The sequence below is a fragment of the Schistocerca serialis genome, chromosome 1, assembly GCF_023864345.2.
Source record: "Schistocerca serialis cubense isolate TAMUIC-IGC-003099 chromosome 1, iqSchSeri2.2, whole genome shotgun sequence".
Classification (NCBI taxonomy): domain Eukaryota; kingdom Metazoa; phylum Arthropoda; class Insecta; order Orthoptera; family Acrididae; genus Schistocerca; species Schistocerca serialis.
In genome coordinates this window covers 152,640,170-152,666,293 of record NC_064638.1, presented here as the reverse complement: position 1 = coordinate 152,666,293, position 26,124 = coordinate 152,640,170, and the positions used below count along the sequence as shown (strand labels likewise).

Sequence of the window (26,124 nt, the reverse complement as noted above, 5' to 3'; positions counted from 1 at the left end):
CATGGTGCACTGTCTTTGTCGTGCATTGAGACCTTTAGCCGGCTTTCTCGTCGTTGCAATGGTGTCCCGCTTGTTTTCCATCTCTTGGGCGAGGATACGTCCCTGGGTGCGATTACCATGCTGCACTGTGCAGTGTTGCTTTTAGCTGCGATGACGACCTCATACATTTTTGCACCTAAGATCCAGCACGGTAGCCAGTCCGTTGTGGTGCGGCCGCCATGTACCCTGTTGGTTGTAGCCCCCTGACAACACAGGGATCGCTCTACTGATGCCTGCGCCGTTAACTCCCCACGTATGCCAAGGAGTAGATGCCCATCTCCCTGGGGCATCGGGACTCCCGGCTATGGCCATCCTGCCAGGTGGCCTTTGCTGTGGCTGGGTGGCGCCCGTGGGGAGGGCCCTTGGTCGGAGTGGGTGGCATCAGGGTGGATGACACGCAGTGAAGCATGGCACATCTTCTCTTGCTGGTGGCCAGCCACCAGCAGTCTCCAAGCATTCGAGGGCCCATTTTAAAGGCAACGTTTATGACCCCAAATCGTTCCCCTCCCTCGCCACATCATGGGAGGAACGAAAGGCTATGAATGAGAGCGACAGGTATTCGCCCCGATATCTCGTCTGTACCAGATCTGACGGGGAATCGTTTGTGTCTGTGAAGCCTCAGTTCTTTGTCGAACATTTAGAGGACAAGTTCGGGGAGGTGGAGGGCTTGTCCAAGATGCGGTCAGGGTCAGTCTTAATAAAAACAGCATCCTCTGCCCAGTCACGAGCCTTGCTCACTTGTACGAAGCTGGGGGATGTTTCTGTTACTATCACCCCACATAAAAGCTTAAATATGGTCCAGGGAATTATTTTTCACAGGGATCTCCTTTTACAGTCCGATGACGAGCTGTGCGCCAACTTAGAGCGACGAGGGGTCCATTTCGTCCGGCGCGTCCACCAGGGTCCGAGGGATCACCAAGTTGCAACCGGTGCCTTCATCTTGGCCTTCGAGGGTGACACGTTACCTGAGAAGGTCAAGGTGATGGTATACCGTTGTGATGTCAAGCCCTATATCCATCCCCCGATATGGTGCTTCAAGTGTTGGAAGTTTGGCCATATGTCTTCTCGCTGTGCTTCCAGCCTCATTTGTTGCGATTGTGGTCGACCGTCCCATCCTGATACTCCATGTGCCCCGCCTCCCATCTGACTGCGGGGAGCACCACCCCCCTTGCTCACCGGACTGTAAGATTCTCCAGAAGGAGCGGAAAATAATGGAATACAAGACCCTGGATAGGCTGACCTACGCTGAGGCTAAGCGTAAGTTTGAACGACTGCATGCAGTACGACTGACGTCCACTTATGCCTCCACTGTCGCTCCTGTTACAGTTCCTATAGCTGCACCACACACCGTTAGCTCTCAGAGCCAGAGAACCACACCTGCCCACTTGATGGTGGGGGGCACTAAACTCCCTGTTGCTCCTGCTCCACCTACTTCAGGAGCAACACCCCCCCAACCATCGAGGACGTCAGTTCCCCCTTCCCATCCGGAGAAGCGTAAGACTTCTTCGACTCCTCTCGCCAGGAAGGGGTCTCTAGGGGACCTCCCTTCGCAAGTTCCGACCGGTACCAAAGCCGACAGCCGCAAGTGGCTCAAACAACCGCCGGTCCCTGGTCGTAGGGACACACAGTCATCGTCTGTGCCTGAGACTGACCCAGTGACGCCCTCCCAGCCTGAACCACCGAAGGCACAGCGAGAGAAACAGAAGAAGAAGAAAGTCCCCAAGGCTAACGACATTGCGGTGGCACCCATACCACTGCTTCCTACAAGCTCTGCATCGGAGGATGAGGTGGAGATTCTGGCGTCCGCTGAGAACCTCAGTCTCACCGGTCCCTCAGACGCCATGGAAAGCACTAGCGCAGGTGCTCAATCGGAGGCAGCGGGTGACCCAGCGGCGTAATCTGCCTTCCCAGTCCCGTCACGCCTTTCTCAGCCGTGGCTAATACCATCCTCCAGTGGAACTGCAGCGGTTTCTTCCACCATCTAGCTGAGCTCCGCCAGCTTATCAGCCTTCATCCTTTCCTCTGCATTGCTCTGCAGGAAACTTGGTTTCCAGCAATGCGAACCCCCGTCCTCCGTGGATATCGGGGTTATTATAAGAACCGAGCAGCTTATGAAAGGGTGTCTGGTGGCGTCTGAATCTATGTCCTTAACTCTCTTCATAGCGAGTCTGTCCCTCTACAAACGGCTTTAGAGGCTGTCGCTGTTAGGGTGTGGACGCCACAGGCTATTACCGTCTGCAGTCTTTACCTTCCACCGGATGGTGATGTCGCGCAGCATGAGTTGGCTGCGCTGCTGGCCCAATTGCCGCCACCTTTCTTGTTACTGGGCGATTTCAATGCCCACAACCCTCTATGGGGTGGGACTGTCTCCGATGACAGCGGTCGTGCCGTGGAGCATGTGTTGGCTCAGCTCGACCTTAGCCTCTTGAATACCAGTGCTCCCACGCATTTCAGTGTGGCCCATGGCTCATTATCGGCCGTCGATCTCTCTCTTTGCAGCCCCGGACTTGTCCCATCCCTCCACTGGAGAGTGCATCCTGACCTGTATGGTAGTGACCATTTTCCCATCTATTTGTCACTGCCCCAGTGTCATTCTTCTGGGCGCCTGCCCCGCTGGGCTCTCCACAGGGCTGACTGGCCGGCTTTTACTTCCGCTGCCACCATTGAGTCTCCCCCACAGGGTGACATTGACGAGGTGGTCCGTGTCTTAACCACGTCCATCATTTCGGCGGCCGAGGCTGCCATCCCCCGCTCTTCTGGGCTCCCTTGGAGGAAGGCTGTACCCTGGTGGCCGCCAGAGATCGCTGAGGCTATTCGTGACCGTAGGCGGGCTCTCCAGCGTCATAGGCGGCACCCGTCTCTGGAGACCCTCATCGCCTTTAAGAGGCTCCGTGCCTTGGCCCGTCTTATTGCACAGCGTAAGCAGGAGTGCTGGGAGAGGTATGTCTCATCCTTGGGCTCCTGTGTCTCCCCCTCGCTCGTGTGGTCCCAGATCCGGCTGATTTATGGATACCAGACCCCTATGGGTGTCCCTGGGATCTCCTTGGACGGCGCTGTCTGCACACACGCTGCCACCATTGCTGAACACCTTGCTGCGCACTTTGCTAAGAGCTCTGCGACTGCAACTTGTCCCCCCGCCTTTCGCTCTCTAAAGGAGCGAGCCGAGCAGAGGCCGTTATCATTCCACACGTGTCGTTCTGAAAAATACAATGCTCCTTTCAGCGAGAGGGAATTCCTTGCTGCCCTCGCCGATTGCCCTGATACCGCACCAGGACCAGACTGCACCCACGCGCAGATGCTGAAGCATTTCTCCAGGGACTGCCAGAGACACATCCTAACCATCTTTAACCGCATTTGGAGCGAGGGCGTGTTCCCGTCGCAATGGCGAGAGGGTCTTATTATCCCCATCTTGAAGCCCGGTGCGGACCCGCTGGCGGTGGACAGCTATCGTCCCATTACCCTCACCAACGTTTTGTGCAGATTGCTCGAACGTATGGTGGGGCGGCGTTTGTGTTGGGTCCTTGAATCGCGTGGTCTCCTCGCTCCATCCCAGGGTGGCTTCCGTCAGGGCCGGTCTGCTGCAGACAATTTGGTGCGGCTGGAATCTGCTCTCCGTACGGCCTTTGCCCGACATCAGCATCTCGTTGCTGTCTTTTTTGATCTGCGGAAGGCGTATGACACCACATGGAGGCATCACATCCTTGCTATGTTGCATGAGTGGGGTCTTCGTGGTCGGCTCCCGGCTTTTCTTCAAACCTTTCTATTGCGCCGCTCTTTCCGGGTGCAAGTTGGTGCCGCCTCTAGTTCATCTTATACACAGGAAAATGGGGTCCCACAGGGCTCGGTGTTCAGCGTCTTCTTATTTCTCGTGGCCATTAATGGTCTGGCTGCAGCCGTGGGGTCGTCGGTGTCTCCTTCTTTGTATGCCGACGACTTCTGCGTCTCATTTAGATCAACGACCACGGGAGTCGCCGAACGCAGGCTGCAAGTAGCCGTTCGCAAGGCAGCATCGTGGGCTCTGACTCATGGTTTTCAGTTCTCTGCAGCCAAGACTCGAGTTATGCACTTCTGCAGGCGTCGGACGGTCCACCCTCATCCTGAACTTTACCTCGACGGCCGCCTGCTTGAAGTGGTGGACACTTGCCGCTTCTTAGGACTCGTCTTTGATGCCCGGCTCACATGGGTTCCTCATATTACTCAGCTGAAGCAAAAGTGCTGGCGGCACCTCAACGCACTCCGCTGCCTGAGCCAAGGGTGCAGATCGCTGCACGCTGTTGCGATTGTACAGAGCCCTTGTGCAGTCCAGGCTTGATTATGGGAGCCTGGCCTATGGGTCTGCATCACCCTCAGTGTTGACGTTGCTAGACCCCATACACCACTGTCGGGTTCGGCTTGCAACTGGCGCTTTTCGTACGAGCCCGGTGGATAGTCTCCTGGAGGAGGCCGGGGTTCCCCCGCTGCAGATTTGCCACCATCGACTGCTCGCCGACTATGCTGTCCACGTGCATTGCTTGCCGGGCCATCCCAATCATCGCCTGATTTTCCCTGCCATGGTCCTCCATCTGCCCGAAAGGCGACCTAGGTCTGGGCTTTCCATAGCTGTCCGCATCCAGTCCCTGCTGTCGGAACTGGGGTCATTCCCTCTTCTGCCTCCCTTCCGGGTCCGTGCACCTACGCCTCCCTGGTGTTTGCCCCGGCTGTCCGTCCGTCCGTCTGGACTTGGCACAGGGACCCAAGGACTCGGTTCCGCCTGTGGCCCTCCGTCGCCGTTTTCTTGCGCTCCTCGCCTCATTTTCGGGCTGTGAGACTGTCTACACTGATGGTTCCCTGGTTGATGGTCGCACTGCCTTCACTTTTGCTCACGCTGCCCATGTTGAACAGCGCTCCTTGCCGGCTGGCTGCAGTATTTTTACTGCAGAGCTGGTGGCCATATTGCGCGCTCTTGAGCATATGCGTTCCTGCTCAGGTACGTCCGTCGTCATCTGCAGTGACTCCCTGAGCAGCCTCCAGGCCATCAACCACTGCTATACCTCTTCTCCTCTGGTGTCCTCTATTCAGGAATCTATTTCCGCCATTACCCGTTCTGGTCGTTCGGTGGTCTTTGTTTGGACCAGGTCACGTTGGCATCCCGGGGAACGAACGTGTTGACAGGCTGGCCAAAGGGGCGATCGATGCTCCAGCTTTGGAGATCGGCCTCACGGCTCGCGATCAGCAGTTGGTGTTGCGCCGTAAGGTGCTTGGGATGTGGACTGCTGAGTGGCGTGGCATGACATCCCTGAATAGACTGCGGGCTGTTAAGGAGACGACCGATGTGTGGCGCTCCTCCCTGCGGGCTTCTCGCAGGGACTGTCATCCTGTGTCGGCTCCGCATCGGCCATACCTACCTGATGCACGGCCATCTTTTGCGTCAGGAGGATCCCCCCCTGTGTCGGTGTGGGTCCCGGCTGATGGTCGCCCACATTTCGTTGGAGTGTCCCCGACTGCGCACCCTCCGGCAGTCTTTTAATCTCCCGGGCACTTTGCCTTTGGTTTTATGCGACGATGCCTCCATGGCTGATGACGTTTTAAATTTTATCTGTGGTAGTCCTTTTTATGGTTCTATTTAGGGAGGTCCTGCACCTTTCCCTTTCTGTGTCTTTTGTCCTCGTGTCTCTCAAAATTTGTTGCTGTTTTGGTGTGTAGTCGGATGGTTGACTCTTTCCCTTTTTTTTGTTCTCGTGGTCAGTCAACCAGTCTCCGGCCATCTTCTTTTCTTCTATTTCTTTCTGTCTGGTGTTCATCTGTACTCTTCTTGTCTGTGGTGTTTGTTGCTGCATTTGTGTTCTTTTAGTGCCTGGTGGGGAGTCTCCTTCCCCCTTTGGTTTTTTACCTGCTCCGCAAATTTTCGGCTCGCCTGTTTTCGGAATGGGGGACTGATGACCTTCGCTGTTTAGTCCCCCTTAAACATCCCAACAACCACCATCACCACCACCACCACCTGAAGATAGGCCCTAGGTGTGGATGATATGTCATGTTGCCTATCTTTAGTTGTATGACATATTTTCTGAGCTTGTTTTGTTTGGCCCAGTCGGTACTACTTCTGTAGAAATGAGACAGTAATTCCAACACTAAGAAAATAAAAGGGAGGTTATATAATGAGCATCAACAAAAGTAAAACAAAGTAACAGAATGTAGTCAAATTAAATCAAACAGTGCTGACAATTAGATTAGACAAAGACACTAAAAGTAATCGACAAGTTTTGTTATTTGAGCAGGAAAGTAACTGACTGCCATAGTAGGCAGGATATAAACACTTATTGGTAATAACACTGCATATTAGGAAGTCTGGAGTATAACCTTGTATGGAAGTGTAACATGGACAATAGACCATTCAGCCAAGAAAATAGTTTCAAAATCTTGTGCTATAGAATAATACTGAAGATTGAATGAGTGTATGGAGTAACTGATTGATAGGTACTTAAGCAAATTGGGGGAAAGAAGAAATTTAGGCATAACTTGACTAAAAGAAGGGATGGGTTAATCACACTCCGTTCATGGAGGACTGGTTAACTTGGTTATGTAGGGTAGTGTGGATGGGTTAAATTGGATTAGATGTACTTTTCGTTCCAACTGATCCATAGGGAGGAGATCTTCCAGGATGTGTAACATATCATAAAAGAAGAAGAAAACCAAAGTAAGTGACTTTAAATCTTTGGTTTGGGAGAGGGAGTGGGGGAGGTGCACACTCCGATGCAGAGTGAAAATCTCATTCTGGAAACATCCCCAAGGCCGTGGCTAAGCCATGTCTCCGCAATAACCTTTCTTTCAGGAGTGCTAGTTCTGCAAGGGTCGCAGAAGAGCTTCTGTAAAGTTTGGAAGGTAGGAGGCGAGGTACTGACAGAAGTAAAGCTGTGAGGACGGGGCGCGAGTCGTGCTTGGGTAGCTCAGTTGGTAGAGCACCTGCCCGCAAAAGGCAAAGGTCCCGAGTTCGAGTCTCGGTCCGGCACACAGTTTTAATCTGCCAGGAAGTTTCAACATGATTGTGCCCAGGAGATGGTGGACCACATCAGCCGTGACATCAAATGGGCTGCTGCAGATTCCATTCCACAGTCTAGCAACCACTTCAGATGACAGTCTGTCCATTGATGGAATAGCAAATACCACTTGGTAATCAGAACCTGATGCACAGCTTTGCGGAAATTAAATCGTCATCCAATCAGAGAAAACCTTTATGGTTTCTGATCTGCGAGAGCACAAGTAAGGCAAGTGATAAATGAGCAGAAGGGGAACTCCTGGAAGGAATATACAACTTCGGTTAATCAGTCCGTTTGGGACTCAGTAAGGTGGATTTCAGGCAAGGGCGGTACACCTCTCTTATAGTCATATTGAGAAATAGGGTCTTGGTGGATGCACCTAAAGACATGGCTCTGTTTTTAGCAGAACACTTTTTTACCGCCACCGTGTCACCCAGACAAACTCCTGCATTGCAAGTGTTTTGTAGAACCAGGGAGATAGTAGGTGGCTCCACTTCTTCTTGTGTAACCCATGTGATGAGGTCTACAATCTTACATTCTCCGTCTGGGACCTCGAATCAGCTGTCTGTGGCCAAAGACACTGCTCCAGGACCTGATGAGATTCATCATGCATCATTTGCATCCTGAAGCCAAAGCAAAACTTTTTTCTTGTTGTAATCAGATCTGGTTTGGTAGACAGTGCCCCACGACTTGGAAGGAGGCGATATTAATTCCATTATGGAAGCCGGGCAAGGATTTTACCTACCATACCAGTTATCAGAGTGTAGCCCATACCAGTTACATCGGTTAGACACTCCAATGCGTGGTCAGATGATGCCTCGTCTGGCTTCTGAATCCTGAGGTAACCTGTGCCACTCAGAGTGCAGTTTCAAGTGCTACTGTTCTGCCCTTGACAGTTTAATTGTACTGGAGATGATGACATACAACAGTGAGGCAATTTCAGCTAACTGTCAAGAGGCTGGAAGCTTGTGCCAATGAAACTGATTTTTGGTTCTCAGCAGAGAAACTAAAGTGTGTCAATTTTAACCATGCTTGTCAAAGTTCTAACTAGCCGTAGCTCATGATTGGGGGACAATATTTTACATTTTAACTGCACTGTGTGCTTTTGAGCCAATTATTTGACTCAAAATTAGCCTGGCTTCCACACTTGATATTCCTGTGAGCAAAGGGCTTCAAATCATTGTATGTTCAAAATGCCTTGACAGTTTTATAAGGCATTTTTCAGATCACATTTACACTATGGCAGCTTGGTTTATGGATCAGCCCCTATCTCCTACCTCAAGCGACCAAGCTATTCAGGACATGTACTACTGACCATCTCAAGGATCTGGATGTATCAGACCTCCAAATACACAGCAAGGGGTGCAATAAATTGATGCATTGGCGTCTTCAGAGGCCCAGAATAATTTTAAATGTGATGCAATACAAGAAAATTTATATTCCAGATTATGTTTCAGCTGTTTTCTCTGATGTGGAGTTATATCTCCCTGAAATCCAAAATAACAACAATATTCATCTTCTTCTTTAATGACATCTGACATATTTTATGACTTCTGAAACAAGTCCCACGTATGTCATTTTAGTAAATCTCTTCTTGGAATTTATAACAGCGTCATTTGTTTGTTGTAATTTTTGATATAACAGATCAACCTGATGGGCATTATAATTGTTAGCAACTACTATCTGTTTCAAGGTATCAATTTCCTTCTGGATTGCATCAGGTTGAAGAGGTAATTTCAATATCCTATGTATTACTGTTTAAAAAAATGCCAGTTTGTATTTTAATGGATGGCATGATGAAGCATTTATTATTATTTTGGTTGATGTGGGTTTTCTATAAATAGAAATTGTTTTCCATTCCTGTTTGCAATTGTGAGGTCCAGGAAATTAATACATTGTTACTTTTGTGTTCTACTGTAAATACAAGTTTTGGATGTAAATTATTTAATAATTAAACAATGCCCATCAGGTTGATCTGTTATATCAAAAATTACAACAAACAAATGATGCTGTTATAAATTCCAAGAAGAGATTTACTAAAATGACATACATGGGACCTATTTCAGATAAAATAAATAAATAATTTAAGAATAAAAATGTGACAATAGCATTCAAAACCAATAACCCACTACAGGTGAAACTGAAACACACAATTGGGGAATCAAATATATACCAAAAGTCAGGTGTTTACAAAATACTATGTAATGACTGTGAGAAACAGTACATTGGCCAAACTGGCCGTAACTTTCCAACACGTTTTAAGGAACATACTAGTGGTACTGCACATACCAAATCAATATTTGGTCAACATCTTGATGGATACAATCATTCTGAGGGTTGCATTTCTAACAATTTGAAAATATTACATACTGTGCCAAAAGGAGTACTGCTAAATACTTTAGAAGAAATTGAAATCTATTCACTTCACAGAAGTAAACCGTTATCTGTTTTAAATGAGCAACTTGAATTCAAAGACACATTTCTTTGAGCTTTTTGACGATCTGCTTTAGAATGTTCTCATCTGTCCCTCGTTTTTAAAATTATCAAACCTTTAGGAAATATTTTATCTTTACTTCGTAATTTTATTTCGCCAAACATTATTTATGACTGTTATTTATCTGTTTTTAGAATGTTTGCTTATATGCTTTAAGACTGCATATTGCTAATTCACATTCCTTTACTTTTGACACTATGGCTTGTAGTATTATAATTTCAAATTCCTTTCATTTTCATTAACAATAAAAAAAATGGAATCTACATATGAACTTGATAGACAATATTTCATAAATGTGCACAACTACTGTTCCCTCTTGATTCTTTTTTTTTCTTCTTAGTATTGATCTGTAAGAATTATTATGTAATCTATGTAAATGGAAGTCTCTTATTACACCAGTAAATCGTATCTGTGCAGCATGTCCTGCACATGTCAGTTAACGATTATTGCAGCCTACTTATTGAAAATCGTTTCAATAAAGACATGTTGCTGCTCAATGATACATCATCTGACGTGACAGTCCTCGCCGTTCCACTTTCACAACAACTTTGTTAGAAAGAAGCCTGCTGCCACATCTTTGGAACGGAGTCCAACTTCACCATGGCAACCAGTGGTTCCAAATGGTTCACTAACAGGCCTTGAGAGAGCAACTCATGTACTGTCAAACCAAAGTTCATTTATCCTACATGTTTAAATATTTTTAAAGCTTCTTAATTGACAATAGCTTTCGAACAAGGTAAGTTTAGTGTGTGTTTATTTTCATTTCTTGACAATGTTCTTTTAACTAAGAAATTTTACATTGTTATTCAACTGATAAGCCATTGGTTAGCAATGACATCATTCTGTTAGAAGTTGGCGGAGCCTCCTTTATATATAGTAAGATGTGCACTGGTTTCTCCAGTAGTGATTTACTATCAGCAGGAGGTTTTTACTCGTTGGTAATTCTTCATTTTATAGCTTTGTAACTTCATGTATTTTCTTTAATGTACATAGCCCTCTAATTAAAGCTTTGTTTATGACTTGTAGGTCTGATGATGACAACAGTAGTGGTTGAAACCGGTCACTGTAATAAATAAATTGTGATCAAGACTGTTTTTGATAGTAAATAAATATCATTTATGCTACTATTCATAACTTTTACCCTCATCAGTATTCTATACCCATTAGTCTGTTCATTCCATTCAGCAAGTCCTACAAGTCTCACTTTCACTGAGGATATAAATGTCATTGACGACGCTGATCATTGATACACTTTCACTCTGAATTTTAATCCCACACTTGAATCTTTCTTTTATTTTAGTCATTGCTTCTTCAGTGCATTGACTTGAACAGTAGGGGTGGAAGACGAAATAGTTATCTTGGATCCTCTATAATCTGAGCACTTTGTTCTTGATCTATCTGCCCTTGTTACCTTTGAGATTTTGTGGATTATACTTCTCAAAAAGTCTGATGATGCTATGTCGCCAGACAGGAACCAACTTGAATAGTCCCTTGGTAGCAAATTGTGTATGCTTTCCATCTACTCACTCTCTCGTCTGTGCTTGACACTAGAATTCCTCTTGCATTCGTACTACTTGGTATTAAGTTCAATGAAAGTTGTTTTGATTTTTCTGTATGCTGAATCAATCTTCTCAATGACCATTTCCTTTTCAAGTTCTTCCCTTTTTTCCTACGGCCATATTGAATGGAAATAGTAACCTGAAAAGGCAAGTCAGTATTTGTACAAAAATTCTACTTATTTCAACTGACTTGCCATTCGGCTTTAAAGGGCTGTTAAGTTGGCATATAATATGTTGAATATCAATCAGTGAGGCACTAGGGAAAACATTCCATTGTTGCAGAGGGTGTTTGTTGCACAGAGACATATATGTAGCATGTATGGGTGTTGTATAGCCACAAAACTTATTCATCATTTTACCCAAAAGCAAAACATCAAATCCAGTTTATAACAATAATTTGAATAAGCTAATGATATGCACTTGAGATTGTTAGTTGGAATTCAGAAAATAAATGAAAATGACCAAGCTAATTGGGTTTAATTTTCAGCTAGTATCCTTAATAGTATTCGTGTTTTATAATTAGTGAAAAGATTTACAAATGCTGTGCCGTATGTAAACTTCAGTAAGTCAATTTAGATTTTCAGTATATCTAATATTTTTCCCAGTAGAAACAGGAACAAAAGTCTGACAATAATTGTCGTATCAGACATGGGTAAAATATTCTCAAATGTGTTGCAGGTAGTACCACAGCATGCGTGGTTGTGCTGAATCGTGAGACACACATGGCATACACAGCGAACATCGGAGACTCTGGGTTTGTTGTCGTACGCCGTGGACAGGTGGTGCACAGATCTGAAGAACAGCAGCACTACTTTAATACACCTTTCCAGCTGTCAATGCCACCACCTGGCCACACTGGGCTTGTCCTCTCTGACAGGTAACTATCAATTAGAAGCTTTTAGATAATCTAGAAGTCAATAAAAGTTTTTTATTTAGCTGTCTGGTGATCTCTGCCTCAGATGAAATAACAAATATTTATAGTGGTTGTGGCCCTCCTTATTACATAACATATTTAAATTTTGTAATCCAGAAGTGTTTATGCATGAGTGAGGCAGTTCAGTTGACCATAACTTAATATTGAGATAAATTAGCTATAGATATAGTGTACCATAAAAAATACTGATATCAAAATATTCAAATGAATTTGTGTAAGGGAAATAAATTGTTTTTAATGGAAAGATAAAAAAAAGACTTACTGCTGCTTATAAAGATAAGGATTGGAGCTGAACATAAAAAATGTCAGGAACAAAGACTTTCATGCACCATTGGTAATTATGTGTTACATGAAGGACTACTTCGTGCATGAAGCAGATATATTTGCTAAAGTCTTCATGGATCATTTTCTTTATTGGTTGGAACAAGATAAGGGATTGGGAGCAGAACTGTCAGATGTTGAAAAGTAAGGGCCACCCCAGTGTGTGCTTCTCATGTACTATGCTGTACTAGGTCTGGAGAGTATGAAGGATGAGGCTGCACAGTAATTTTGTTTTTTGCACAATAGTCATGTGCCAAGGGGAAGAATGTATGGTTGCATTATCGTGATATAAGAGCCGTGAATTGTCTCACCCCATTTCAGGCCACCCCCCAGGGGGTCCACAACTCTTTTGTGGATTCGTGCGTGGCGAGCACGGGGCCCTGAGCCATTGCAGCCTTCTTTCTCTCCCGGGCTGCATTTCCTATCCCTTCCCCTCCTTTCCCCTCCATGCTCCTTTCCCCTCGCCCTCTCCTCTCCCTCTATTGGTGTCCTTGCTTATGTTGGTCCCCGCTATCCTCCTGGTTCTGTTGGATTTACTCTCCGGCTTTGTTGCGTAATCATCTCCTCCTTTTGGCAGTCCTTGGTCCCCCTCTGGGGTTTGACCTCCATTACAAAATTTCTCCTCCGTAGTGTGAGCCATTTGGGGAAGAGCACCTTACCTAGTGTCTCCGACGTGTGCCCTTCTAGTACATTCCACCTTTTCGTCGTTGTCTGATGCTAGGGTGCATAGCCAGCACGGTAGCCAGCCCGTGTGGTGGGGTCGCTATGTACCCTTTTGGTTGAGCCCCCTGAACACACAGGGATCACACTTCTGATACCTGAGCTGTGACCTCCTCATGCATGCCTTGGAGTGGTTGCTCGTCATCCTGGAGCATCGAAACTCCCGGCAATGGCCGCCGTGCCAGACAGCCTTTGCTGTGGCTGGGTGGCGCCCGTGAGGAGAGCCCCTGATCGGAGTGGGTGGTATCAGGGCGGACGCTATGCAGATGAAACGCATACGGGTCCAAAACTCTGGCCGTTCTTCTGTGGCCGTCTCTCTGCGTGGAACTGATTCCTCAAGTGCTGCTTCTCTTGCCCCTTCGGCCTTCCCTTCCATGGCTACCCCCTGGGAAGCGGGTCAGGCCCGTCGTCTAGGGGCAAAACCTTTCCCCCGTTATCTAGTTTGCACCAGGACTGATGGAGATACTTTCACCAGTGTCAATCCTTTATTATTTGTGGAACACATTGAAGACAAGTTTGGCGATCCCTGAGCAAGATGCGGTCGGGTTCGTTGCTGATAAAAACTGCTTCAGCTGCCCAATCTGCGACCCTTCGTGCCTGTACCCATCTTGGCACAATTCCTGTGTCCATTACCCCTCACCAGTCTCTAAATATGGTACAAGGTGTGATTTTTCACAGGGACCTCATCCTTAAAACTGATGAGGAACTTCGGGACAATCTCGGACGGCGGGGTGTTCACTTTGTTCAGCGTGTTCAGAAGGATCCTAAAGATAATCGTATTGATACTGGTGCCTTTATCCTGGCCTTTGAAGGGGATACCCTTCCTGAGAAAGTTAAGATTATGGTCTATCGCTGTGATGTGAAGCCGTACATCCCACCTCCTATGAGGTGTTTTAAGTGCTTGCGTTTTGGCCACATGTCTTCTCACTGTTCCCAGGACCCTCTCTGTGGTGACTGTGGACGTCCACTCCATGAGGGGAGTCCCTGTGTTCCCCCTCCTGTATGTGTAAATTGTCATGGTAGTCATTCTCCACGTTCACCAGATTGCCCAGTATATAAGAAAGAAAAAAAGATACAGGAGTATAAGTCCCTCGATCGTTTAACCTACACAGAGGCCTGTATGAAATATGCACGACTGCACCCTGTGTCCGTGACATCTAGTTACGCCTTGGTTACATCTTCACCCCTTCCTCCCCCTTCCTTACCCCCATCCCGGACCCCTCTCCTCCCCCCCCTCCCCTGCAGCTCCCACACCTTCTCCTATGGGCGCTGCTCCCCATCCCCAGCCGGAGAAGTTTCCCACTCCTTCGGTGTCTGCCGGTCAAGGGCGCCTCTCCCGGGATGCCCCTTCCCGGCACCTTCCAGGTCAAAGGTCTGCTGCCGCGCGGCGACCGCAAGAGCCGCGGTCTGTCGGCCCCCAGGTCGCCCGGTCTCTTTCTGTTCCTGATCTTGCTGCATCTGGCTCCTTTATGCCACACAGCCCTCCTCAATCTCAGCCTGAAAAGAAGAAGAAACATAAGTCCCGGGACAAAGAGCCTCTGGTGTCACTGGAGGTCCCTTCCCCGACTTCACAACCGGATTCTGACCTGACGTTCATGGATGTCGCCCCCCTCCTTGTCGGTGACGGGTGGGGACCTGACGGACTGGATTTAGCATGTTCAGCCCTCATTTAAACCATCGTTCTGTTGTTCTCCAATGGAATTGTAATGGATACTATCGTCACCTTCCGGAATTGAAATCCCTTCTTTCGTCCTACTCTGCAGCTTGTGTGGTTCTCCAGGAATCTCATTTTACTGATGCTCACTCGCCGACCCTCCGTGGGTTCCGTGTTTTCTGTCGAAAGCGGGTCGGACCCTTGCGGGCTTCTGGTGGCGTTTGTACGTTGGTCCGTACAGACATTGCTAGCATGTGGATTCCTCTCCAAACTACATTGGAAGCGGTTGCTGTTAGGGTCCACTTGGACTCTGCAGTCACAGTTTGCAATCTTTATCTTCCTCCTGACAGGACTCTTACACCTGCTGCCTTATCCACCCTTCTTCAGCAACTTCCTCCTCCCTTCCTACTTCTTGGGGATTTTAATGCTGATCATCCATTGTGGGGCAGTGCCTTTCCATCTAGACGAGGTCTTCTTATAGACCAATTTATTGCAGACCACGACCTGTGCCTTCTTAATGATGGCTCCCCTACTCATTTCAGTGCCGGTCATGGTACCTTTTCTGCCATTGATCTTTCTCTTTCTTCTCCCTCTCACCTCCCTTCATTACACTGGTCGCCACACGACGACCTTTGTGAGAGTGACCATTTCCCGTTGATTATCACGCTCCCTTCCCGCTCCCCGATGGACAGGTTACCTCGTTGGTCTTTCCACCATGCCGATTGGCCTCTATACACTGCACAGGTCGAGTTTTCTCCCTCCTTGTCGGATTGTATTGATGACATCTTACGTGACGTGTCTGACGCGATTGTTCGCGCTGCTAACCTTGCTGTCCCGCGCTCATCTGGACCATTTCGTCGCCGGCTAGTCCCGTGATGGAATACGGCCATTGCCATTGCCATCCGTGATCGCCGTTGAGCTTTGCAACACTTTAAGAGGCACCCATCTGTAGCCAGCCTTACTACCTTTAAACGCCTCCGTGCTAAAGCCCGTTATTTAATCAAACAGGGTAAGCGGATATGTTGGGAACGATTTGTTTCTTCCCTTGGTTCTACTGTCCCTCTGTCATGGGTATGGGCTACACTTCGTTCTCTCCAAGGTTGCCATCGGCAGTCCACCCTCCCGGGCCTTCACCTCCCAGATGGCATTTGTACGGACCCATTAGTTCTTGCAGAACATCTTGCGACCCATTTTGCAGTGGCATCAGCGTCAGCCTCCTATCCAGCTGCTTTCCTTCATCAAAAACAGCTGGCTGAAGCTTCCACCTTATGTTTCACTCCTTGTGAGCCAGAATCCTACAACGAACCTTTTACTGAATGGGAATTTCTTTCTGCTCTATCTTCTTCTCATGATACGGCCCCTGGCCCAGATTCCATTCATAACCAACTGTTTCAACATCTCAGTGCTCCACAACGGCAACATCTTCTTCGGGTGTTTAACCGTATCTGGCTCCAGGGTGACTTCCCTTCTCAGTGGAGGGATAGCATTGTGGTTCCTGTCCTTAAGCCTGGTAAGAACCCCCTCTCTGTTGACAGCTATCGGCCAATTAGTTTGACCAATGTTGTTTGTAAGTTACTTGAACGGATGGTAGCCCGTTGGCTCATTTGGGTCCTCGAATCTCGGGATCTATTGTCGCCTTACCAGTGTGGCTTTCGAGAGGGACGGTCTTCAATCGATCATTTACTTCGCTTGGAATCCGCAGTTCGGCAGGCTTTTTCCCAGCGCCGCCATTTGGTTGCAGTGTTTTTTGACCTTCGCAAGGCCTATGACACGGCCTGGCGCCATCACATCTTACTTACCCTTCATAAGTGGGGTCTTCGGGGCCCACTCCCGATTTTTATCCGCCAGTTCCTGATCCATCGGTCATTCAGAGTTCGAGTTGGTACTGCTTTTAGTTCTCCACGGACCCAGGAGACGGGCATCCCACAGGGTTCTGTCTTGAGTGTCCTTCTTTTCCTCATTGCTGTCGATGGACATGTGGCCTCTGTCGGTCCCTTGGTCGCCCCTGCCCTGTATGTGGATGAATTCTGCATTTGGGTTAGTTCCTCCTCGATGGCATCTGCAGAGTGGCAGCTCCAGGTAGCTATACGGCGTGCCTCTGCATGGACCCTCTCACGCGGGTTTCAATTCTCTCCTTTAAAATAATGAGTGGTCCACTTCTGTCGCCGTACTACGATCTACCCTGATCCAGAGCTCTATCTCGCTGCACAACGTTTGCCTGTGGTCCCACAGTTTCGTTTCCTGGGTCTTCTTTTCGACAACACGCTCACTTGGCTGCCCCATATCAGACTCCTGAAGGTAGGATGTTTCCGTAAACTCAATGTCCTTCGCTTCCTTGCCCACTCGTCTTGGGGTGTGGACTGTTCCCTCCTCCTCCGTCTTTATCATGCTCTAGTTCTGTCTCGCTTGGACTATGGTTGTCAAGTTTATGGTTCAGCTGCTCCTTCCACACTGCACATGCTGGATCCAGTCCACCATCGTGGTATCCGTTTAGCCACCGGTGCCTTCCCTACTAGCCCTGTTGATAGTCTCCTAGTTGAAGCTGGGATCTCCCCCCCCCCCCCCCCCCCCCCTTTCTGTTCGGCAGTCCCAGCTTCTGGTGTCTTATGCACTCACTATCCGTTCCTCTCCCACTCATCCTTCCTATTCTATCCTGTTCCCAGACCATGGACGTCGCCCACCCGACTCCCGCCCTCGGGCGGGTTTACCAGTTGTGCTCCGCCTTGCGTCTCTTTGCCGTGATTTTCAGCTTCCTTCTTTGTCCTGTCTTCCTCGCTCCCTCCCCTCCACCCCTCCTTGGTTAGTTCCTCGGCCTCGACTTCAGATGGATCTCCACCGCGGTCCGAAAGATTCCATCCCCCCGGTGGTGTTCCATTCCTTTTTCCGCCAAATTTTGTGGGAGTTTCGGGATGCTGTTGTTTTTTACACTGATGGCTCTAAATCTGCTGATCGTGTTGGGTATGCCTTTACGTCCTCTGTTGGAACGGAAAGTCATCTGCTGCCACCTACGTGTGGGGTGTTTACTGCGGAATTGATGGCAATTTCCCAGGCCCTTACCTTTATTAAACAGTCCCAACAAAACCGCGTTTTGTTATGCACAGACTCGATGAGTCTTGCTATTGACCGGTGTTTTTCGCACCAACCCTTGGTCTCTGCCATCCATGACCATCTCGCTGATATTCACCGTGCTGCTTGTTCTATTGACTTCCTTTGGGTCCCTGGCCATGTGGGTATGCCGGGTAATGAGCTCGCTGATTGTTTGGCTGGGGGAGCAGTTACTTACCCCCCGTTTTCTGTAGCCCCTCCTGCAGCGGATTTACGGCTTCACATCAAATCCCACTTCGCACAGTCATGGGCCAGTTCTTGGGAGGCTACTCCCCTGTCTAATAAACTTCGTGCAATTAAGGTGACACCAGGCCCGTGGCGTTCTTCCTTTCGCATCTCCCGAAAGGACTCGACCACACTGTGTCGTCTCCGCATTGGCCATACTCGGTTGACCCATGGTTTTCTTTTGCGTGATGAGCCACCCCCACTATGTGGTTGTGGAGCCTTCCAGTCAGTAGCCCACATTTTGGTTGAATGCCCCCTTCTTTTGGCTCTGCGTGCTAAGTACAGGCTCCCCCACACTTTACCTTTGATGTTGGCTGACGATTCCCGGATGGTCTCTCTGGTTCTCGGTTTCCTCCGGGAAAGTGGTTTTTATTCTCAGTTTTAAGGTTTTTAATCTCTCTCTGGTGTTGGGGCAGGGCGGTGAGTGTTTGGGTGTCTCACACTGTAGGCAGTGTTCGGAGATTCCCAATTCACCTCCCTGACCGAAATCCTCTTTTCTTCCCCTTTTACTCTGTTTTTACATTTTTAAGGCTTGGTTAGTCTTTCTATTCCCATACGTACTTTCTACATTATAGCAGTTGTACCTTTTAAGTCACAGGTGGTCTTGCCTATGCTGCTTCAGCATAGTGTTGGGTTCGTTCTCTTGCCGACTTCCCTCATTTTGTTTTTTACCACTGACAACATGACTGCCTTTTTGTTTTTTCCCTTTTTCCGTTTTATTGTTCTGACTTTACTGAGTTGTCCCATTAGCGGAATGGCGCATATTTGCAACAAGGGACTGATGACCTTGCTGTTTGGTCCCTTAAACCTCAACCAACCAACCAACCGACCAACCATTTCAGGCCAACCGTTCTCACATTTTCTCGCATGTGTTGCAACACGTCCCGATAGTATCATCGATTAACAGTTTGTCCCTGTGGTACGAATTCATGAGGTACTAATCCTTCAAAGTCAAAGAAAACTATCAGCATTTGACCTGACCTGATGAGCTTTTTCTCGTCTTGGAACCTGTTCCAACCAGTTGTGAAGATTGAACCTTCGTCTCAACATCATAACAGGAGGCCCACATCTCATCAGCAATTATGATTCTCTTAAGGAACGTCTTGTTCTTATTTGCGCAACCCAAAAGCTCTTCACTGATTGCAAGGTGGAGGTCTTTCTGTTCTTGACTCATGAGCTGTGGAACAAACTTGGCAGCAACATGATGCATTCCAAGATGATGTGTCGGGATTTAATGACATGATCCAACAGAAATATTACATTCTTCTGCAATTTCTCGGACAGTCAGTCTTCAGTTGGTATGCATAATTTTGTTGACGTTCCTGACATGAACATAGTCAGTAGAGTTTCAAGGGCGTCCTGAATGAGGGTCATCTTTAACTTCTGTTAAATTGTGTGAACCATTCATAACACCGAGTAGAGCTGTTTTTCATTGGAAATATTGAAGATCGGTTTGGGGAGGTTGTAGCAATAGAAAAAGTGAGAAATGGATCTTTGCCAATCAAAACATCACACACCAACCAGTCACATGGAGGAACTTCAGGCCTGTGTAAAGATAGAGATACACCAGTCACCATTTCTCAATGTAACAAGCTCAATAGAATTCAAGGTGTTACCTTCCATTGGGATCTAATGTTACAAACTGATGAAGAGCTGCTTACTAATCTGACATGGCATATAGTCCATTTTATTCGCCCACATCCATAATGGACCGAAAGATAATGTAGTGGTCACTGGAGCTTTCTCCTGGCCTTCGAAGGCAACATCTTGCCTGAGAAGGCTCAAACTTGCATCTGGCCATTCTGATTTAGGTTTTCAGTGATTGCCCTAAATTCAGGCACATGCCGGGATTGTGCCTTTGAAAGGGCATGGCCGACTTCCTTCCCCATTCTTCCCTAATTCAATGTGACCGATGACCTCACTGTTTGGTCCCCTCCCCCAACCACCCTGAGAAGGTTAAGGTCATGGCCTATAGGTTTTGATGTCAGATCTTATTTTCCTCTTCAAATGAGATGATTTAAGTACCAAATGTTAGGACACATGTCCTCCCGCTGTTTTAATGAGGATATCTGTTGGGCATGTGGACAAGCACACTATGAGGGTAGCTGTTGTGACCATCCTCCTCAGTGGGAGGGTAGCTATTGTGACCAACGTCAGTGGGAGGGTAGCTGTTCTGATCAGCCTTCTCAGTGTGTCAACTGTCCAGAACTGCACCCTCCTCATTCATCGCACTACTCAGTGCTTAAGAGGGAGAAGAAAATTCGAGAGTATAAAACACTTGACTCCCTGTCTTATCAAGAGGCAAAGAAAAAGTTTGAAAGTCTTCATCAGAATGATATGGTCTCAGTTTTTGCACACACAGGCACAGGCTGCAGGCCAAAGAAAAGTATGGTTCTCTTTGCTCTGGAAGATAAAATGGGGAAATGTTCACAGAAATCTAAATCTCGCAAGGATAAGGAGGATAAGCAGCAAGATAAACTACTTTCAGAGGCTTCTGATGTTCTGCTCCCCAACCCTGCACCTTGATGTTGTATTACATAATAAGGTGGACTGTGACCTGTCAGAGGAGTAATCACACCCATCTTCTCCATTCGCCAATTTCTCAGACCTGACTCCAAAGCTCCTTCAGTAACAGCTACTATCACCATCTGACCTAACTCTGTCATTTAAGGGCTACTTATTTCGTAACTGGCACATAGCACTTCAGGAAACGTGGTTTATGGCAACACATCTCCCTGCTCTGAAAAACTACAAACCCTACTGTACCAGTCATGTTACTGTTGAGAGAACATGTGGTGGGGTTTGTTCCCTCATATGCTCTGATATTTTCAGTGAGCAGGTGCCCCTTACCATTGAGCTAGAGGCCGTGGCCATTAGTGTCTGCTTGTCAATTTGGGTGACAGTCTTTAATGTGTGCCCACCCCCAGACGGACCTTTCCATTACCATCAGTTTTTAGAGTTACTGGAATAGCTACCTCCTCAGTCATCATACTGAGGGACTTTAATGCTCATAATCCTCTGTGGAGGAGCGACACTATGTCTCGCAGAGAGACCTTTCAGAAGTGGATGTCTGCCGACTCGACACTGCAGCTGCAACAAACTTCAGTGCAGCCCATGGAAGATACTCAACTATTGATCTCACAGTTTGCAGCCTGAATATCTTATCCCTGGTTCAGTGGTGTGTCCATGACAATCTTTGTGACAGTGACCATTTTCCTATCGTTCTCCCCCTCTTCACTCACAGAAATCTGGAACATGTGCTGTGTTGGTTGCAGCTTTCTAGCTGACTGACAGTCTTTCTACTCTGCAGCCACATTTGCAGCTATTCATGCAACAGATATTGACAAAGTTGTACAGGATACTGTTGATAATATTATTCGTGCTGCTGCAGCATGATACCATACTCCTCCAGCTCATCCTAACGGCCGCTGGTGCAGTGGTGGTCTGAAGATATAGCCGCAGCTGTTGGGGAAAACCGCAGGGCAGTTAAGTGGCTCAAGCACTGCCCATCTCTGGATTATTTAACAGCATTCAAGGGACTCCGGGTGAAAGTGCGGTTTTTAATAAAGAAAAGGAAGCAGGAGTGTTGGGAGTAATATGTATCATCTATGCAGTCCCACACCCCATCATTCCAAGTATGGACTAAACTCCTCCAAATTCATGGCCAACCACCACCCATGATGGTTTCTCGCATCCGTGTCAATAGTAATATCTGCGCTGATCCCATGGTACTTGTCTAATATTTTGCGACACACTTCACTGAAGTGTCCACTTGCAGTGATTACCATCCTCACTGAGTGCTGCCCGCTATCCTTTCATGCACATGGTCCTGTCATACAGTGTTCCTCTTAGTGAAGGTGTTTCATAGTGCTTTGGCAGAGTTTCGAGATATGGCCCATGGACCCGACAAAATCCACAATCAAATTCTGAAACATTTTTGTGCCGACAGCATGAAACATACCCACAGGCTTTTCAATCGTATTTGGCAGGAAGGAGAATTTCCTTCTCAATGGTGAGAAGATATTATTGTTCCTGTCATGAAACTGGGAAAGGATCCACATATTTTAACTAAGTACTGGCCAGTCTTTCTGATGAATGGGCTGTGTGAGCTATATGAATGTATGGTCGACTGCCATCTTTGTTAGTACTTTGAAGCTGAAGGGCATATATCACGATTCCAAAGTGGCTTTCAGGCTTTCCAGTCCACCACAGAACGTATGGATTGTCTGGAATGTGCAGTGTGCAAAGCTTCACCCATCACCAATATCTGATTCCTGTGTTCTTTGACCTACAGAAGGCATAATGATACCACCTGGTGTCTTTGCATACTATCTGCACTGCATGAGTGACGTTTCTGGGGCAGTTTACCCATTTTTATCCAGAATTTCCTATCTCTCCAACTTTTCCATGTTTTCCGACTCTCAGCAATCAATAATACAGGAAATTGGAGTCCCTCAAGGATTGGTTCTGAGTGTAAAACCATTTGCTATTACTATCAACGGTATTGTAAATGCAGTGGGATCCCACAGTCCCTGCATCATTGTAAGTCGATGATCTTTGCCTGTACTAAGCCTCCGCATCACTGTGCATCGCTGAGCGCCAATTTCAGGGGGCTGCCTGAAGAGTACATGACTGGGCCCTGAATCACAGCTATCAATTTTCTTCTGCAAAATCACAAGTTGTGCATTTTTGCCAACTCCAGACTTTGCAATCACACCTAGAAATTTATCTTGGTGACCAGTTTCTTGAAGTCACTGAAACTTTTCAATTCTTTGGTATTCTATTTGTCAACAACCTAACTTGGTTGCCACATGTCCGCTGGTTCAAGACAACTTGCGTGAAGAAGCTAAATTCTCACAGTTTTATTAGTAACTCCTTGTGGGACATGGACTGTATAATTCTTCAGAGATTACAAAGCACTGATTTTATCCTGCTCTGGACCATGGATGCGTTGCCTATGGGTCAGCAGCACCATCGGTGCTGAGCTTGCTGGATCCTATTCACCACACTAACATGCGGTTGCCAACAGGGGCCTTCCATACAAGTCCTGTTAACAGCCGCCTGGTGTAAGCTGGTGCCCCATCACTGCGGTTTAGACAACAACAGTATCTGGCTAATTACACGGTATGTCACTCAACTCTGTTCCATTAACAACAGTTCAAACTGTTTGTGCATTGCCTAAAACTGGGTAGACAACTGGGATCTGACTTGATACTCTACTAAAGGACCTCCAACAGCCTCCTTTATGTTCCTAGGGCTCCCTCTCGACACACCCCACTTGTACCCTGTCCTATGATACAAATAGACCTTTTTTGTTTCAAGCAGGAAGTTGATTCTACCCTTCTGACACTTGTTTTGTTCAATCCTCCACGATTATTCTAATTCAGTATGCATCTAAACGATGGATTGAAAGTCAATGACAAGATTCGTTATGCTTTTGCACACGCAGTAGGACATAAGCAGATTACAACTTTGACACAGTATTTTGAGGCTCTGGGAATTGGAATGGCAGGCTACTAGGAACCAAAACAAGTTAAGAGCAAGTAAGACGTCTACTAAGATGTGGCTTACATTTTCCAGGCCTCTCGGAAAGGTGCCATTGTGTCGTGCTGACTACAGACTAAACACAGAAGTCCTTCTGTGTTCGTAGAATCCTGCTCATTGCAGTTGTGGTAGTCTACTGACAATAGCACATGCTCTTGTTGACTGCGCCCTGCTGGCCAAGCTATGGCACGTTCCCAGCTTGCCTACCTCTCTACCTCAGGTGCTTGCAGATGTCAAGACAGCCACTACCCAAGTGTTGTATTTCCTGAGAGAGACAGCGGATTGTACACTAAACTATGTCTTCTCCCACTTTCAGTGTCAGGGGTGGTTGTGGGGGGGAGAGCCTCACTCTGTGGTGGGTACCCCCCATGTGACTGCAGGCAACTTTATGCCCCCCCCCCCATCCCCCCGTCACTTTGTTTTGCCTTTAAACCCTCTTGTGCATGATACTGCCTTGATTATCTCAATTATCTTCTACCGATCGTATTACAACTATTGTCATGCACTTTTTTAAACTCTTTGACTTATTTATATAGTTGGAGCAGCCAAGTTCCAACTTCTTTTGTATTTAGCTTTTTACGTGTTCATCTCATGACATGGAGGGACTGATGACCCAGTAGTTTAGTCCCTTTTTAACACACCACCACCACCACATGTTAATATGAAAGAACAGCAAATGTTTGACTCGTGAATGATGATATACAGATTTTTCATAACCCCCCACCCAGGGGGCTCGTCACTCTTTGGTGGGTTCATGCTTGGCTACCATGGGGCCCCAGCCTTTGCAGCATCATTCCCTTCCACACTGCATGTCTATCCTCTTGCTATTCTTTTTCTCCTCTCTTGGGGAACATATCTGGGGGTCCCTCTGTCAGGTGTTCGTGAGGTATAAACAATCACCTAATGCGGGTGCGAGCCCTTCACAGAAGGAGCATGCCATCAGAGACACTGGTAATCATGGGGGATTTTCTCACAATGAGAGAATAATCTAGACCCTTCCCGTTGCACCATGGTTCCTCATTGTCTCACATACTGAAGACGGTCAGTTCTTAGCCATGGTACATCTGGTTATTATTCAGAAAGGTGTCGATACAATTGCCGGCCCTGTTGTGAAATCCTGCTCTTGTTTATGGAATGGCACTTTGCTTTTGGAGACTAGTTTCGATTCTCAAGAACAATGACTGATTGCCTCCTCACTTCTCCACGGCTGCCCTGTTTGTGTCGAGGCCCATATAACTCTGAATTCTTCCCATGATGTTATTTACAGTTGGCTGTTCGACGGTCTAACCGAGGCCGAAAGCCAATCTTGCCTCTCTCCTTATGGTGCCATTGCCATCCACCAGGTAACGAGAAAGGTAGATTCCTCCTTAGTGCCCACTTGCACTCTTTCTCTCACCTTTGATATAGCAGTGCTTCCTTCAAAGATCAAAGCGGGCTATGAAATTATCACAGTCCAGCCATACATTCTGAACCCAATGCGCTGCTACCAGTATCATAATTTCAACCGCACTAGAACGTCTTGTCGACACACAGCCAAATGTGTAACCTGTGGCAGGGATGCATGTGAGGATGATTGTCTGCCTCCTCCTCCCTGCTGTATCAACTGCAATGGCAGCCATGCTGCCTCCTCTTGGGATTGTCCCATGTATCTTGATGAGTGGGCTGTCAAAGAGATCCGGGTAAATGAAAAAGTGCCTTACCCAATCGCTCGCAAGTTATTGGCTAGTCATGAACTCTGCATGCTCCGGTCCGGCACCTATGGTTCTGTTCTTGTTACCCCTCACTCCTCGAAGGACAAGGCCACGCTGACGTATGACGTCAGATTCAGCTCTGAGGTTGTGAAATCGCCCAGTGTCAAGGTAGCACTGTCATCCCCCCATGCAACTGTGCAAGAAGCCGAACACTCTCGCCTCAAAACGCGAAGCCACCAGCTACACAACTGGTAGGCTGGAAAGGATAGGAATAGTACTCCCGCAATGACTTCCTATGTCACTCCGGCCAACCAACACCAGAGTCTTCCTCTAACTGGAGAAGCTTGAAGTCCACCAAAGGCAAATGATCTTCTCCTTCACAGACTCGTAGATCCTCTTCGATGGTGTCGCCACATGATATCTTAGCCTGGCTGGCCTCCATGTCGGTGGTGCACACCACCAACCTTTTTTTCAGCATTGGACTCCACAGACCAACTGCAGAAGCAAGCAGATGCTTCTGTGGACCTCATGGAGCAGAATCCTCCTGTTTCTGTGCCCTGTAGTAGTGGCTCTTCACAGGATGTCACTCGGCAGTCGCTGAGATGACACCCCTACATCTCTTCCTCTTCATGATCTTCCCTTTGAGGTTGGCATCCCATTTCATGGGGGCATCATACTGCTCATATGGGAAGACAACCAGTCAGCCCATCTCCCCTTTTCAATCTGTTGCAGTTTGCCTTGTCCTTCCGCACCTGACTTTTTCCCTCTGTGTCATTTATGTCCCTCCGTCATTCGATGTCACCAGGGGAGACTTCCTTCAGCTTA

At 47.4% G+C, this 26,124-nt stretch overlaps 1 protein-coding gene across 1 annotated transcript in view; it reads left to right on the top strand.

Moving 5' to 3' along the window:
* Positions 1–26,124, top strand: part of LOC126464471 (protein phosphatase PTC7 homolog) — a 125,659-nt gene that overhangs the window by 70,240 nt on the left and 29,295 nt on the right. Inside the window, exon 3 of the mRNA XM_050096237.1 lies at positions 11,784–11,982. Within this exon, the coding sequence (XP_049952194.1) occupies positions 11,784–11,982 (199 nt within the window). The remainder of the gene's footprint in view (positions 1–11,783; positions 11,983–26,124) is intronic.